The sequence below is a fragment of the Chelon labrosus genome, assembly GCF_963514085.1.
Source record: "Chelon labrosus genome assembly, chromosome: 14".
In the NCBI taxonomy this organism is placed as follows: domain Eukaryota; kingdom Metazoa; phylum Chordata; class Actinopteri; order Mugiliformes; family Mugilidae; genus Chelon; species Chelon labrosus.
This window is the reverse complement of record NC_140347.1, coordinates 27,691,557-27,705,497: the sequence shown is the minus strand read 5'-3', so window position 1 is coordinate 27,705,497 and position 13,941 is coordinate 27,691,557. Positions and strand designations below refer to the sequence as shown.

The window sequence follows — 13,941 nt, the reverse complement described above, 5'->3', positions numbered from 1 at the left end:
GGGGTGGTCCTCATGTGAGCCAGTTTATTCATGGTGCTTGATGGTTTTTGCAACTGCACTTGGGGACACATTCAAAGTTTTTGCAGTTTTCCAGACTGACTGACCTTCAGTTCTTAAAGTAATGATGGACTGTCGTTGCTCTTTACTTAGCTGATTGGTTCTTGCCATAATATGAACTTTGAGGACTCTAAAATATGATTCATATTTGGAGTTATTTCACACGTTTTGTTTACTTACATAATTGATTCATTTTTCACCAAGATCTTGTATTGATGATGGGAGACTCTGACCTCTGTACAAAGCCTTCTCCAGCACATACCAAAGATTCTCAATGGGGTTAAGGTCTGGACTCTGTGGTGGCCAATCCATGTGAAAATAATGTCTCATGCTCCCTGAACCACACTTTCACAATTTGAGCCCAATGAATCCTGAAATAACCCGGGGCCTCCTGTTCAAAGACTTGCGTGGATTTCCTACCGAAACGTGGCCGATCCAGAAGCACATTTCTTTTGTACATCCCAATCAACGTGGAATTGAGCGCACACGTTGTACCCGACCCCTCCCTATCAACGCCCCTTTTTAAATATGCAAATAAAAACATAAGAATGGGTAAAAACGGGAAAAAAGAAGAACTTCACAGAAAGTGAATTGGAGACGCTACTCACTAGAGTGGAAGCACGCAAAAATGTACTCTTTGGCACACTGTCCTCCAGCATAAACAATAAAGCAAGAGGAATGAGTGGGAGAGTGTGTGTGTGGGGCGACGCTACCTCGCCACAATGTTGGTTAATTGCATTTGCGTATCACATATGATCTGTACACGAAAATGTTTCCTGTTGACATTTACAAATTCATCATGTGATAGCGCTTTCATAGCAATGTGTGTGCAGTCGATCGCTCCATTCATAACCCCGTCCCTCGCTGCAAACTGCTCTTTAATGTTGACCTGTTCAGATGCATTATATGGGAATTTGATATAGGCTACCTGACTGACATGCGGATAATTCTGTCCCACAAGGCTGGCATGGCTCTGCTCAGTGTCGACCAGCACAGTCCCGATCGGTCGGACTAATTGTTTTCACATTTATTTAATATAACAGTTTCCCAGCATCACCACTAAATGTCGCCAAAGGATCAACAGCTGTTGAAGACAGCGTAGGCCAGCCATGGGGTTGGCGTGAGGCTCGTACATGTTCACGATCATTTCACTCTTGATACATCTGAACATTTTTGTGGGCACGCATCCTTCATACATGAGGCCCCAGGTCATTCAGTATATTCAGGTAGTCAGCTGACCTCATTCTTTGGACACATGTTGCTGAACCTAGACCTGAGCAACTGCAGCAACCCCAGATCATAGCACTGCCCCCACAGGCTTGTACAGCAGACACTAGGCATGATGGGTGCATCACTTCATCTGCCTCTCTTCTTACCCTGATGCCCCCATCACTCTGGGACAGGGTAAATCTGGACTCATCAGACCACATGACCTTCTTCCATTGCTCCAGAGTCCAATTTTTATGCTCCCTAGCAAATTGAAGCCTTTTTTCCAGTTAGCCTCACTGATTAGTGGTTTTCTTAAGGCTACACAGCTGTTCAGTCCCAATCCCTTGAGTTCCCTTCACATTGTACGTGTGGAAATGCTCTTACTTTCACTATTAAACAGGAGTTCTACTGCTGTTTTTCTTCCATTTGATTTCACCAAATGTTTAAGTGATCACCGATCACAATCAATCAGTATTTTTTTCCGACCACATTTCTTCCTTGAAGACAATGGTTCCCCACTATCTTTGCAGTTTTTAATAATGTGTTGGACAGTTCTTAACCAAATTTTAGTAGTTTCTGCTTGATACATGCCAATGATGTGACTTCTCAAACAGACTAACATCTTTTCCATGACCACAGGATGTGTCTTTTGACATGGTGTGTTTAAGAAATGAGAAACTACTCATTACATCAGTTGGGGTTAAATAACTTGTTGCCAGCTGAAAGATAATCACTCATGTCATGCAGTAATTATCCAACAGGAGGCTCATACCTATTTGTTTAGTTAAATCCAGGTGGTGACTTTTTTTTGGCCAGGCAGTGTATATATATAATGAAGTCTACCTGATTAACTCAGCCAACAGATGTCAGTGCAGGACTATGGCTGCCTAGGAGATGCAGAAATATTGTATTACATCTTAAGCTGAACACAGTTTTGAAGCCAGATGTGACAGAGACTAGTAGAAGGTAGAAAATCAGTCATACTGTCTAGTGGTAGTCTCCCAAAATACTCCACATAATGTTGTAACAATGTTTGGTGGCATGGTATGGTCTGTGTTTAGCAGAGCATATTATGGAAGAAGCACCAGCACAACATGTTATCAGGATTTTGTAGTTTAGCACAAACAACTGACGTTCTGAATTATTTATTTAACTCACCATTACATTCATAAACCCTTTTGTTCAGTGTTGGACACTGTTGGCCAAACAACTGCTCAAAAATGTTTATGGGTCCCCACCAGGACTCATTCTTCACACCCCTCTTATTGTATAAATCTCTGTGGGCGAACCATTTTCTCACTTTCTGCTCCTCTAGGAGGTTAGAGGTCACTACCTTGAACTCCAGCAGAAGGACATTCTAGTGGATCACCACACCAACCTAACGCTGAAGATAGGAGGTATTATTTACATTAATCCTCCCCATGCGACTGTATCCATGTTACTCTAGTTTAAAGTAAAGCTCCTGGGTGCATTGCGATCATTTGACCTGGACTAGCCTTATCGGTCAATTATTTGACCGGCCACACACACACATTCAACACACTTGGACGTCACAATCACTGTTATGTAAGGCTGCTGACGCATGAAGGGGGGTAAAGTCTACACCAATGTGGGACATTAGTCAGTAACTCAACTCCCTTTCAACCAGGAGTTGTAAATGTTTACCATCTGATCCCCATTCTTCACATTTTTTAGCTTAATCTCTAAAGAAACCTCTTATCTTAAACAAATTCCCTGTGAGATTCAATAAAAAGTAAATAGTGTCTGCATTTTTCAGACGGAAAGAAACTCGAGAAGACAGTTTAAGGTGTAATAAAGTTAAACTTTTATTTTCAAACCAAACATGGTCACATAAATCTTAAACAATTTTACAATTTACAGTACATTTAACATGAATTGTTACATATACATATTTAAGCATACCTTAAGTCATTGTTTGTTCAATATACATTAAAACTAGTACACGTAACTCCAAATATACAAACAAACTTAAATACCGTCAAACTGCATTACAGCAATATTAAAATGGAATGTTCAGTTTCAATGCTGGGCAGCCTGTCTGCCAGCCGCCGTTACATTACCGTGAGGCAAATGGAAGACTATATGAGGGGGACGCTGTTGGCAAGCGGAACTACGGAAACACTCCTCAACACATCCCCTCCCCACTTTCTCACCTAGCAGCAGTGCTCTCTCTTTTTCCACCTCCCTATCAGAAGTATTGTTTTATGTGCAAATGAAGATATGAAACATCATTTGAGTTCCTCACGTGTTAAAGTCAGAACAAGTGTACTAATGTAGTGCTACATCGTCCCTCTCTAAAAGGAAAGTCCTGCCACCCGCAGTCAAGTGCTGAGTGGATGAAACTTTGCGACACTAACAAAACTCAAATGATGCGTGAGTTCTGATGGAGAGAAAAAAATAAAGGCACCGTTGAGAGAAATAAAACGCCCCTTTGTAACATTCGGCTTCAGATAGGTCCTTTGTCAAACACACAAACAGTAAATGAGAAGAAACTAAAGCACCAAAAATGAATGTCAGCTCCAAGCTATTCATTCAGACTCAACAGGTAGGTCCCCACGGGTGGTAGAAGGAATCTCATGTGGGAAGATGTTTCGCTACGTGGATGAAAATGGAAATCCTTTTCAGGGCTGGTACAGTACAGTCCAGCCTTCCTCGTTTGAGGAATGGTGGAAGTTGTATGTGTGTGTGCTTGTCAGTTGTGGCTTCAGGATCGAAGGGAGCTTTTAAGCTGCCTGAGCTATGTGCAAAAGACCTCCACTGTCGGGTGAAAGATGGACAATCGAAAGTCTAAAAAGGGATCTAGGCTGTGGACGTGGACTCGGGGTAAGATGGAGGATAACAACCAAAACGAGTCATTTAACAATGGCAGACAATCTCTCGTAGCAAGTATTTTAAATGCATTCAAGAGTTGGAGAGATTGCAGCCAAGTACAAATGCTTAAATTCTTTGTGGATGCAGAGTTGTTGCAGGGTTTGGTTTAGAAACGTCCATCTCTCCGATGGGCAACGTTGGGTGGGGTCAAGATGCAATCCAAGGACATGGATGTGTTCCATGTCCAGTAAGTCTAAACATTTGTCCGTATTGAGTGCCTGCGTTGAAATCCTATAGGTAGGAGTCCATAGACGGGGCGTAAGAGAAGCCCACGAAGGCCTCGGCTGCCTCTTTGATGCTGGCTGTGATGAGTGCACTGTCTGGGGAACAGCCGATGGAGCTGGGTACTGGCTCATCTGTGAACTCTGGATCAAAGTGCCGCAGGTCGTTGGGTCCCGTCTGCAGGAGGGAAGAAGAGGGGCGACAAGGAGGGATTAGTCAAGCTTTGCCATAATTGGAAATGTTTTAATTCACGGTGACGATGTTCCCTGCTCTTGATAGTTATGTAAATGCAAATACTTAGACAAGTACATGGGATCGTGAAGTATACAAAATCATAAATCTGCCTTTAATGGAGTATTGAAAAGGGAACCTACCACGTTGGGGTTGAAGGGAGGGGTGATCTTCTTGGCATTGAGGTCATCCCAGTTGATGGGGGAGAAGAATATGTGGTTCTTAATTTCAATCTGGAAAAGGCACAAAGGACAAATGATTAAATGAAGCCCTTCAACGTGCATAGTAGAGTAAATAAGCACACTGACATACAGTCGCATCAATAGACACTACTTACAAAGTCTTCTGTGCAACCAAGTCTCTTGGTGCGGTCTTTCTGCAGCAGACCCTCCAGCAGGTGTCTGGCTGCGTTGGAAATGTTGGGCTTCAGCTGCAGCGGCTTGTTCAGGATGTTGTCGTACATCTCTGCTGTGTTGCGGCTGTAGAACGGAGGCTGGGGAGGAACAAAAAGAAGCATGAAACAAAGGAAGGAGGTGTGACGATAAAAACTTTAGCTAACTCTAAACTCATGGAAATGTTAATGCGAATTTTACACACCAGGCCATACAGCATCTCATAGAGAACAGCTCCTAAGCACCACCAGTCTACCGTCCTGTCATATGGCTGCTTGTGTAACACCTCAGGAGCCAAATACTGCAGAGGGGAAAAGACAGAGAGAAGGGGTAAGTTGCGCCGCTGATATTACATAGTGGTATTACAAAGCACATATGAACCACCGGATATTTTCTGCTTACCTCTGGCGTACCGCAGAAAGTCGATGTGGTCCCGTTAGGTTCAATGTTCTCCTTGCAGAGACCGAAATCTGTGAGAATGATGTGTCCCTGGGAGTCCAGCAGGATGTTCTCTGGCTTCAGGTCTCTGTAGACAATGTTGAGTGAGTGGAGGTATCCCAGGGCACTGGCGATCTCTGCTGCGTAGAACCGGGCTCTGGGCTCGAGGAAGCAGCGCTCTCTCTGCAGGTGGTAGAACAACTGCAATAAAAGGACAAAAAAGGGGGAGCATGTTACTAAAGCAAAGTCCAGCTTTGTGGGTAGTAACAAAAATAAATTGCATAGTCTGTCCTGAAATAACAATGCATTAAAGACACGAGCAGAGTTTGCAGAAAGAAAGCCCAGCAGTAAAAAGACAGATACAGAGACAGAAAGGAAACCGGATGGGAGGAAATAAAACGACAGGAAGGCGACTGCTTAAAACGTTTGACAAGGGAAGACGGATGAAACCAGGGCCAAAGGTGGAGTGAGAGACCAGCAGGATGGAGGGGAAGAAAAGAGAAAGGAGAGAAAGAGAGTACAAGCCTCCTGCTTCCTGATGAGGAACATATTTAATCAGCACTGTCTTTGCTCGTCCAACAATCACAGGAAATTAGCTCGATTAGACACACACAGGGTTTGAATGGCGCTGCTAATTTTGGCCCAGAGTTTCTCCCCTCTGTCCCAGCCTGCCCCATGATTTCCTGAGAGGTGTTTCCTTTAGTAAAACTTTAAAAAACTAAATAAATAAAAAAGACAGAGCTTCTATTCTGCGTCTCATGACAGGATATCCCCTCTGTCTGTCTCTGTCTCATCTTTGTGTCTGATTCTGGGGCAATATTTCTGCTCTGAAAACTTTGCCTTCCACCTCAAACTTTGAGATGACACATTAATTCAGCTTTAGCTCCTTCTTTAAATAGCTCTCTGATCTCCCCTATCATCTCTCTTCTTACTTTTCTGGCAGCGGTTCAGCAAGTAACTCACCTCTCCACCATTGATGTAGTCCAAGATGAAATAGAGTTTGTCCGCTGTTTGGAACGAGTAGTGCAGGCCCACCAAGAACGGGTGCTTGACATTCTTTAGCAGCACATTCCTCTCTGACATGATGTGTTTCTCCTGAGGAAAACAAAGAGCAGGGGGTTAGACAGGCTGACAAAGACACACCTTGTGCTGTAATGTGTATTTAAGTATTTCAAGTCGAAGGCAGGTCTGCATGTGCACATACCTCCTTCTTCTTGAGAATGGCCTTTTTCTGTAAGACTTTGACTGCGTAAAACTGGTCATCTGCGCGGTGGCGTGCAAGCAGCACCTTCCCGAAGCTGCCCTTGCCGATCACCTTGAGGAAGTGAAAATCGCTGGGTTTGGCTGAAGGATTAGATGATGGGCCGAGGTTGATCTGTTGGGATGGACTGGGCTGTGAGAGGAGGAGGAGGATGAGGAGGAGGAGAAGTGAAGGACAAACAGATAAAAGTTAGAGCCATAACATGAACGACAGCATGTTTGGTAAACACATAAACAGAAGATGTGCCCGTGGAAGAGGCTCACAATTCACTGTTCAGTCCAAATATACTCACAGGGGGAGAGGGGTTTGCGTTCATGAGCTCGGCATCCTGAGGAGGACTCAGGTTTAGAATAGACTGCACCTCTGGGCTGAAAAGACAAAGAGTTCAAACTTAGTTCGTCTGCTAACAAAGGATCAAAGCATCATTTTGAATGTGAACCGGCTAATCCGGGAGTTAAAAGAAGACAGATATTTGGCATTTCTGGAGGCAATGTTTTGTTCTCGAATGCAGAACAATAAAATGAGTCAGATGGTACTCACTGCTTGCAGGCGTAGGAGTTTGTGGCGAGCCGCTGAATGAAGTCGTTCAGGCCCATCTTCCTTTGTTTCATGAAAGCTGCACGGAAAAAGAGAAAAACAGAAAGAATGTTTAGACATTTCCATTAAAATACAAAAAGACGGCTGGAAGAATGTTTGTAAAAATATCCAGTTGTGGTCCATACCAGTGACTAATGCCACTAGTCCTCTAGATTTTGAATAAGTCAGGACTGGCTTCTCTGTTTCTGTTTTGATTGTCATGATGAGTATCGCAGCAGCTCCGCGCTCATCAACTATCCAAGGCCAAAATATAACCCAACTAGTTCTGGCTCCTGTTTTATAAGAGGCCAAGAGGTGGGAGGAGCTGCTGCGCACTCCCACACTCCCTGTTGGGCGTCATCCTCTCCAAACATTAAAGTGATCGATCCCCTGCTACTCCAATCAGCGCCCGTTGCGCTTCCAACGCGTCATAGCCGCACCTCAAGTGTGATTGCGTCAAAAAACATAGGAAAAAAGGGAAAAAAAACTTCACCACTCACTGAAGTGAAACATCTGTACTATTTGCACATATGTTTGTGCAATACCGTGCCAACTTTGCCTAACACCCCATGTGTCACACGGCCTGAAACTCTCACCAATATAAAGTGCATTTTTAGTCTACACGAAGCTGCAAACGCAAACCCTATAGCAAATGAAATCCAGATGTTTCCGCTAAGTGGCATATGGTGTCTGTTACTGTTCGGAATAGAACTGAAATGAGTGCACATGAAGGGACACTGAAGATGGTTCTTTAGGTTTGCGATTATTGTCGAAAGTTCTGATTATTTTTGGCGCACGGCGCCCATGCTCTAACCACACTGAGTTGCAAATAGGTCCCGTACAAATAATTTGATAGCCTCCTGGTGAGACCTATCAGCTTCACCCGTTTGGCTGCTTGTCAACTTGAACGGCCGGGAGTGACTCAGGCCCCCCCGGTAGACAAAGAGAGAGAGGGAGAGTCTTTGCCGAGGGAGGCCACATGCCAAGAAAAGCCGCTGGTAGCGGAAAAGTACAGAGTGCAGAGACTCCTGAACGCACCAAGTTCAAAAATAAAAAAAGACAAGAGGAATCAGATCCGCGATCTGTTGTTACCTACATTAAACCCATCAAAAGCAGCCGAAGCACGGGTGCTGTGATAATCAATTTGCGGGCAAAATAACACTCTTGCGTTGAGTTTCATGCAGTGTACACCAGACAGACTCTGTTATACACGGTTACGTAAAGCACCTGGTTCAGGTTTTACCTTCACCCCCCAACAGAATGAGAGAAACCACTGTAATGCAAGACGATCTCACCTGTAAATGCCAAATTCATTTACTGATCATCGTGCGTAAAAAGCAAGTACATTTATCGTGCCTTTGCAAAGGCGCTGCGTAATTCTCCAAACACTTACAATAGAAAAGGACACAATTTGAACAAGAAAACATATGTACGGTACGCTAGCGTGTGCGTAAAGTGTTGCACAACAAAAACGGGCAGTTTACATAAATATATGAAATACCATCTCCAATAGTTTCCACACAAAACCAACCTTTCAGCTCGGAAGGGGTTCTCATTTCGGACCGCCCGCAGCTCCAAAGTTCAACAAGTTGCCAAGAGAGCTGCCCAGCTTTTTGTGGCACTTTTAACAGACACCCCCCAGCCCCCCTCCTCTATCAGCGAGGCATTTCCATAGATAAGTGCATCATAAATCCAGGTCATGGGGTGAACGGAGCGCCCCACAAGTATGTGTGCCAACGCTTTCTGTCTTCCACCAGACACCCCAGGCACCAAAAGTGGGTTAACAGCTATTGCTTCATCTTCACCAGAGAAACTATTAAAAAATCACAGCAGGCCCCAGAAACACGGCTTCCTTTTCTTAACTGGACTAATCCTTAGCCGCAGTTCTCCAAAGAAAATGCGCTCTACTTACATGTCAGCGATGTCGTTTTGTCTTTCATAAGGATGGTTTAATTCCTGGATCACAAGGAGAGACGGTTTAAGCTCCTCGGCAGAGAAGTAATCAAACTACACTGCATTCTTCGTCTTGGAGAGTTTCATCAAGTGCATTTTTTTTCCTTCTTTTCGGGGCGGAGACGTCCCGCCTCTATTTCCTTCCACTCCACAGTTTTGTGTTTCATGCATGCTTGCAAGACTTTTCCGAAGGGCGGGGTTTATGCTGCTCAAAGGCTTACAGAGTTCAAGTTCAGTCATTGACACAACTGCTCTTAAACTGACCAAAATATTAAATGTGTGAAGCTTTCCCCTGACAAGGATTCTACAAAGGTAGAAGGAAAATGTAAAAGCCACATATGTGTGTGAACTAAAAGAACTAGTACTTCAAGCCGAGTCAGTGTGTGATGCTGTTTGTTCACACAAATAATCTTAGTTCAACCTCTTTCTCATCCATCTGTATTTCACTTGGATCTTGAACATGATATTTCAGCATCACACAAACTATTGATAAAAAAAAAAGTCTAGACACAAAAACTTGGATACAGAAAGTTTCATTCGCTGTGCCGTTTTTTTCCACTCCAGCCAGCTGAGGTCATTCACACACTCCGCTTGGAATTAAAAAGTAACCCAGATTTGGCAACTCGCTGTGTTCACATTAATTCAAAGTTCAGCTGCCAAGAAGTTGAAGCCATACTAATTAACTCTGTCTCTGGATGAATTGCTTTCCCACTATTTTGAGCGCTTGTATTCAACCAGGAATTTTGATGTTTTGCATATTTGTTTGAGAGAAAAGAGGGAACAAAGAGAATGCACTGATGAATGAATCAGTGACAATGTGACGGGCAGGTAAAACTTTACCGCAGCGATGCGTGAACTTGACAAACAGAACATAGAAAGCAAGAATGGGAAGATATGGGTCATGATGTGGACGTATTGTTGGCCTCTTTAAACACACCTGACAACAGCCAGACAGGGCGACCTGACCTCCTCCAGTTTTATAGTTTTATGTTGTTTTAATCTAGATTTATGTTGCAGATATTTATCTGTGTATTGGTTACCAGTGTTGTGACGATGGGAGCACTGTCCTCGTCATAGATTAATAAAGTGAACCTTGGGCTCATGTTGTATACAGCTGCCTATAACAAAATACAACATTTTCAACTGCAGGGAGACTCTTTACCTTTAAAACTCTCCTTTTTTTAGTCATGCATACATGTTGACACATTTTCAGTTGCCCACCATTACAAACTCAGTCTGACATGTTAGCCAATGAGTAGATGGAGTATTAAGAGCCTCTGCTCATGTGCGCTTCAGATAATGATTAAAGAGCAACTTTTTTACTTTCTCCATCCAATTTATAGTGTCAGTCCTGAGATGAAAGCAGCAACTTTTCTTTTCACAAATTGAAAGATGAGCATGGGGCTAGCGTGTGCAAATGAATGCTTTTGTTACTCAGCAGCATCCAATGCAATTGTTATTAGGCTGTGGAAACGCACAGCCGAAGGCAAGCAGCAATTATGGACCACCCACAGGGTGTGCATGTGTGACTCTGCAGTTTTTAAACAGAGCCTCAACTTTTCTGTCGCTGTCTCTGTTTCTCCCTTAACTCGGGTCAAATCTATTATTAATCCGTCCACTGCAGCCACCTGATGCGCGCTCACACATACGCCAGAGCCGGAGGGCAAAACAAACCTGCAGGGAGACTTTCAAAACACACACACTTGCTAAAACAGAAGCGAGGGAGAGCGAACGAGAGAGAGAAAGGGCACGTCAGGTTCTCCTTAAATTCCCCTGAGGTGTCCAACATGCCCCGTCCTCACTGCACCACCAGGAGCTCAGTGCAGCCTGTTAGGAAAAGACAGTTCTCCTTGAGACAGGACAGGCTGCAGCAGCATCCTTCAACTGGCATTTCATCTACAATATCTCATCTACACTAGCGTAGCAGAAGAATACAAACTGACGTCTCTTATCAGCATCTGAAGGCATCACGTGCCAAACAGGTGACACCTCAGAGGAAAGCATATACCAGCAGGATTGAACAACTTTAATAACAGTTATTTCGAAGGAAATGCTCCAAATGTAGTCATGAAGAAGAAAAGATGATGAAGAAGAAGACACTACGTTACCTCGGCTGGCGTGTAAGCACTGCTCTTGTGTCTGCATCTGTTGCTCATAGTCAAGAGTTGAATGAAACGGGAGAGAGGTGCTGAGAGAAGATCAGGAGAGAGGAAGAACTCGAGAGAGGGAGCTTTACTAACAAAAGGTCCACTCAGTGTTTTTCCTATCTGGCCCTCGTTCGTCTCTGGATTTACAGGCTGCTCGAGGCTCAGGGCCCCGAACAAAAGGAGGCACCACAGCACACAAGCTCCATTTGTGTGTGTGTGTGTGTTGCCTTTCTATATGTGTGTAAGGCACAAGTATGTTACGCAACCTACGAGTGGCACTGTCATCGACGCCAAAGAAAGCATTGACTCACGCGCACTGTCTCTGTGGGCCATTTCGTGGAAGGGGTTGACTTGGTGCAGGATATTAGAGTGCAAACACAAACACGCTCCCTCATCCCACACCCACCCACGGTGCACCCACACATACACAAAGACCAGCATATGCCCATATTCACGCTGTCTCCGGCAGATGACATCCATTAAATCTGCTCGTCTCTTTTCAGCGTCCCGTCCCTCTGTGCTGTGATGTCCACTCCTTGCGTCGTCCGGAGATGATGAGGGTGTTTGAGGCTACGCTTGATCCGGCGATGAATATGAATGAGCCTCGGTGGTGAGGAACCAAATGACACTGTTACATAAAGGCCTCAGCTATTCACTGAGGACAGTCAGGCTTTTATTTTGTCACTGGACACGGTGGACTGCCAGTGTGTGTGTATGTATGTGACCTGGTTGGCTAGCTGGGTTCCCCAAAACCTCACTGTTACATCAGCTACTTCTACATATGGTCATGTGACTATCTTCGTAGCAGTGTTTTCCTTCCTGGTTTGATTTTGGATATTGTTATGTTATGGAGAGTTTTAACATCATAGAAACTGGGAGGACTCAGACAAAGACACCAGACCAACTTAACAAGAATCTGTTATAGGACTGTAAGAAGGGGGCCCCTAGGGAGTATATTGATGATGCACTGTAGGTGTCCATACAACTAAGGGGGTTTATGGTTTTCCTTGCAAAATAGTCTGAAAGGTAGCCATCTGGGGCCTCCTTTCTCATTTTATTCATGGGATCCCAAACAATTACTTGGTTCCTTCCCTGATGGTGGGCCCCTGTGTTTTATGGTGTGCCCTTAATTCTATAGATCCCAGTCTTCACTGCATTTTCAAAAGAATGAATTCCATTTGACCGCCAGACTGCCTTTAACATGCAGTCTATCTGTGCACGTTCTCAGTCATCCAGAACATCTTCATTAGTGGCGAAACGTCTTCAAGAAAACCCAACAAGATGGCCAGCAGCTGCGTCCTGCTAGGGATGGCTGCTGCCATCAAGGAGTGTCATTGCTATGAGGTGGGGGTGCCTGGTCTGGTCTAGGTGGGTGCTACATGTCTAAGTAACATCCACATGAATTCCAGGTCCAAAAGTTTCCCAGCAGAACATTGAAATGTCACAAGATGGTCACAAGGAAATGTGACAGTTGAAGTGAATAAACTTCAACTGTCAGGGGTTTTAATGTTGTGGCAGATCAGTGTGCGTTTGTGTAGCATTTGTGAGTATGCACATGTTGTGTGTTTAGGTGTGATTGTTTGCCCATTCCACTGCAGGTTGACACAGGTGAGCTGTGCGTCATGAACGGTGGGAGAAAAGACTATATGACAACTTCAGAAAAGACCTGTTGATATTAATCACGTCACACAGGACAAAAGAGTAATGCCTGAGAACAAAGACACACACACACACACACACAAATCCAGGATTAGTAATTGCACGTTATATAAACCTGTTGCCATCTGGTAAAGAAGAGAACCATAAATCAGTGTGTAAACGCTGCTTTGCTGCACTGCTGCAGGTTGATGAACACACTAATGTTTTTAATAAGGGTTTCTTTAACAGATGCTCTTTGTTACATAAGAACGTTCTGTACTTTATTTGAGAGGAGTGAAAATACAGACCCAGTTTGCTGTGTGAAATTAGCCGGTCAGGATTCTCCGCCCTGTAATTATTATTACTGCTTCTATCTCTTGCTCTTCGCTGCTCTTCGGTCGCACACATCGCCGCTTCACTGTAAATGACTCGTAAATGACACTCTTCAATGTATAAGTGCTCCTGGAGCCACTAATTGCTGAACCTGCATTGACAGGGTGTAGCAGTGTGACAGCGGAGGCCACAGGAACAGCTTGTCACCAGCTCAGCTAATTGCTCGGATTTCTCTCCATACGCCGAGAAGTCCCATTTACTAAGAGGCTACAGACTACAGCCAGTGAAAAAACATTCTCATCAGAGCGTGGTTCTTGACACATTTTCTTTCCTGGAGATGTGCCAGCAGCCAGCAGGTAATGTTGGATCTGCTGCAAAGTTACTGCATTGCATCCACAGTAATAACACAGTGTGCTCAGTACTGTACTTAAGCAAATGCACAAAGTGTATATTTACTCAGTACTGTACTTACTGTACTGATTAGATGTACTGTAACACAAACAGACGCTCCTTTGAGTATTTTCAATTTTCTTGTAACAGCTTTAAGTAGAGCTACATTACAGGCAAGAGATTTTACATAAAAAAGAAAATG

At 44.1% G+C, this 13,941-nt stretch overlaps 1 protein-coding gene across 4 annotated transcripts in view; it reads right to left on the bottom strand.

Annotated features, from left to right (window-relative positions):
• Positions 1-3,067: 3,067 nt before the first annotated feature.
• Positions 3,068-13,941, bottom strand: part of sgk1 (serum/glucocorticoid regulated kinase 1) — a gene marked incomplete at its 5' end in the record, with an annotated part of 34,911 nt that continues 24,037 nt past the window's right edge. The window contains 10 exons of one of the 4 annotated variants that reach the window (XM_084560293.1): positions 3,068-4,557; positions 4,755-4,844; positions 4,949-5,104; positions 5,209-5,304; positions 5,406-5,642; positions 6,405-6,536; positions 6,646-6,834; positions 6,995-7,070; positions 7,243-7,318; positions 9,191-9,349. In XM_084560293.1, coding sequence (XP_084416419.1) covers positions 4,390-4,557; positions 4,755-4,844; positions 4,949-5,104; positions 5,209-5,304; positions 5,406-5,642; positions 6,405-6,536; positions 6,646-6,834; positions 6,995-7,070; positions 7,243-7,318; positions 9,191-9,218 — 1,248 coding nt within the window. In that variant the 3' untranslated portion in view covers positions 3,068-4,389. Of the gene's footprint in view, positions 4,558-4,754; positions 4,845-4,948; positions 5,105-5,208; positions 5,305-5,405; positions 5,643-6,404; positions 6,537-6,645; positions 6,835-6,994; positions 7,071-7,242; positions 7,319-7,424; positions 7,830-8,809; positions 8,881-9,190; positions 9,350-13,941 lie in introns of those variants that run through there. The other 3 variants (XM_084560294.1, XM_084560292.1, XM_084560295.1) reach the window with 3 other exon arrangements.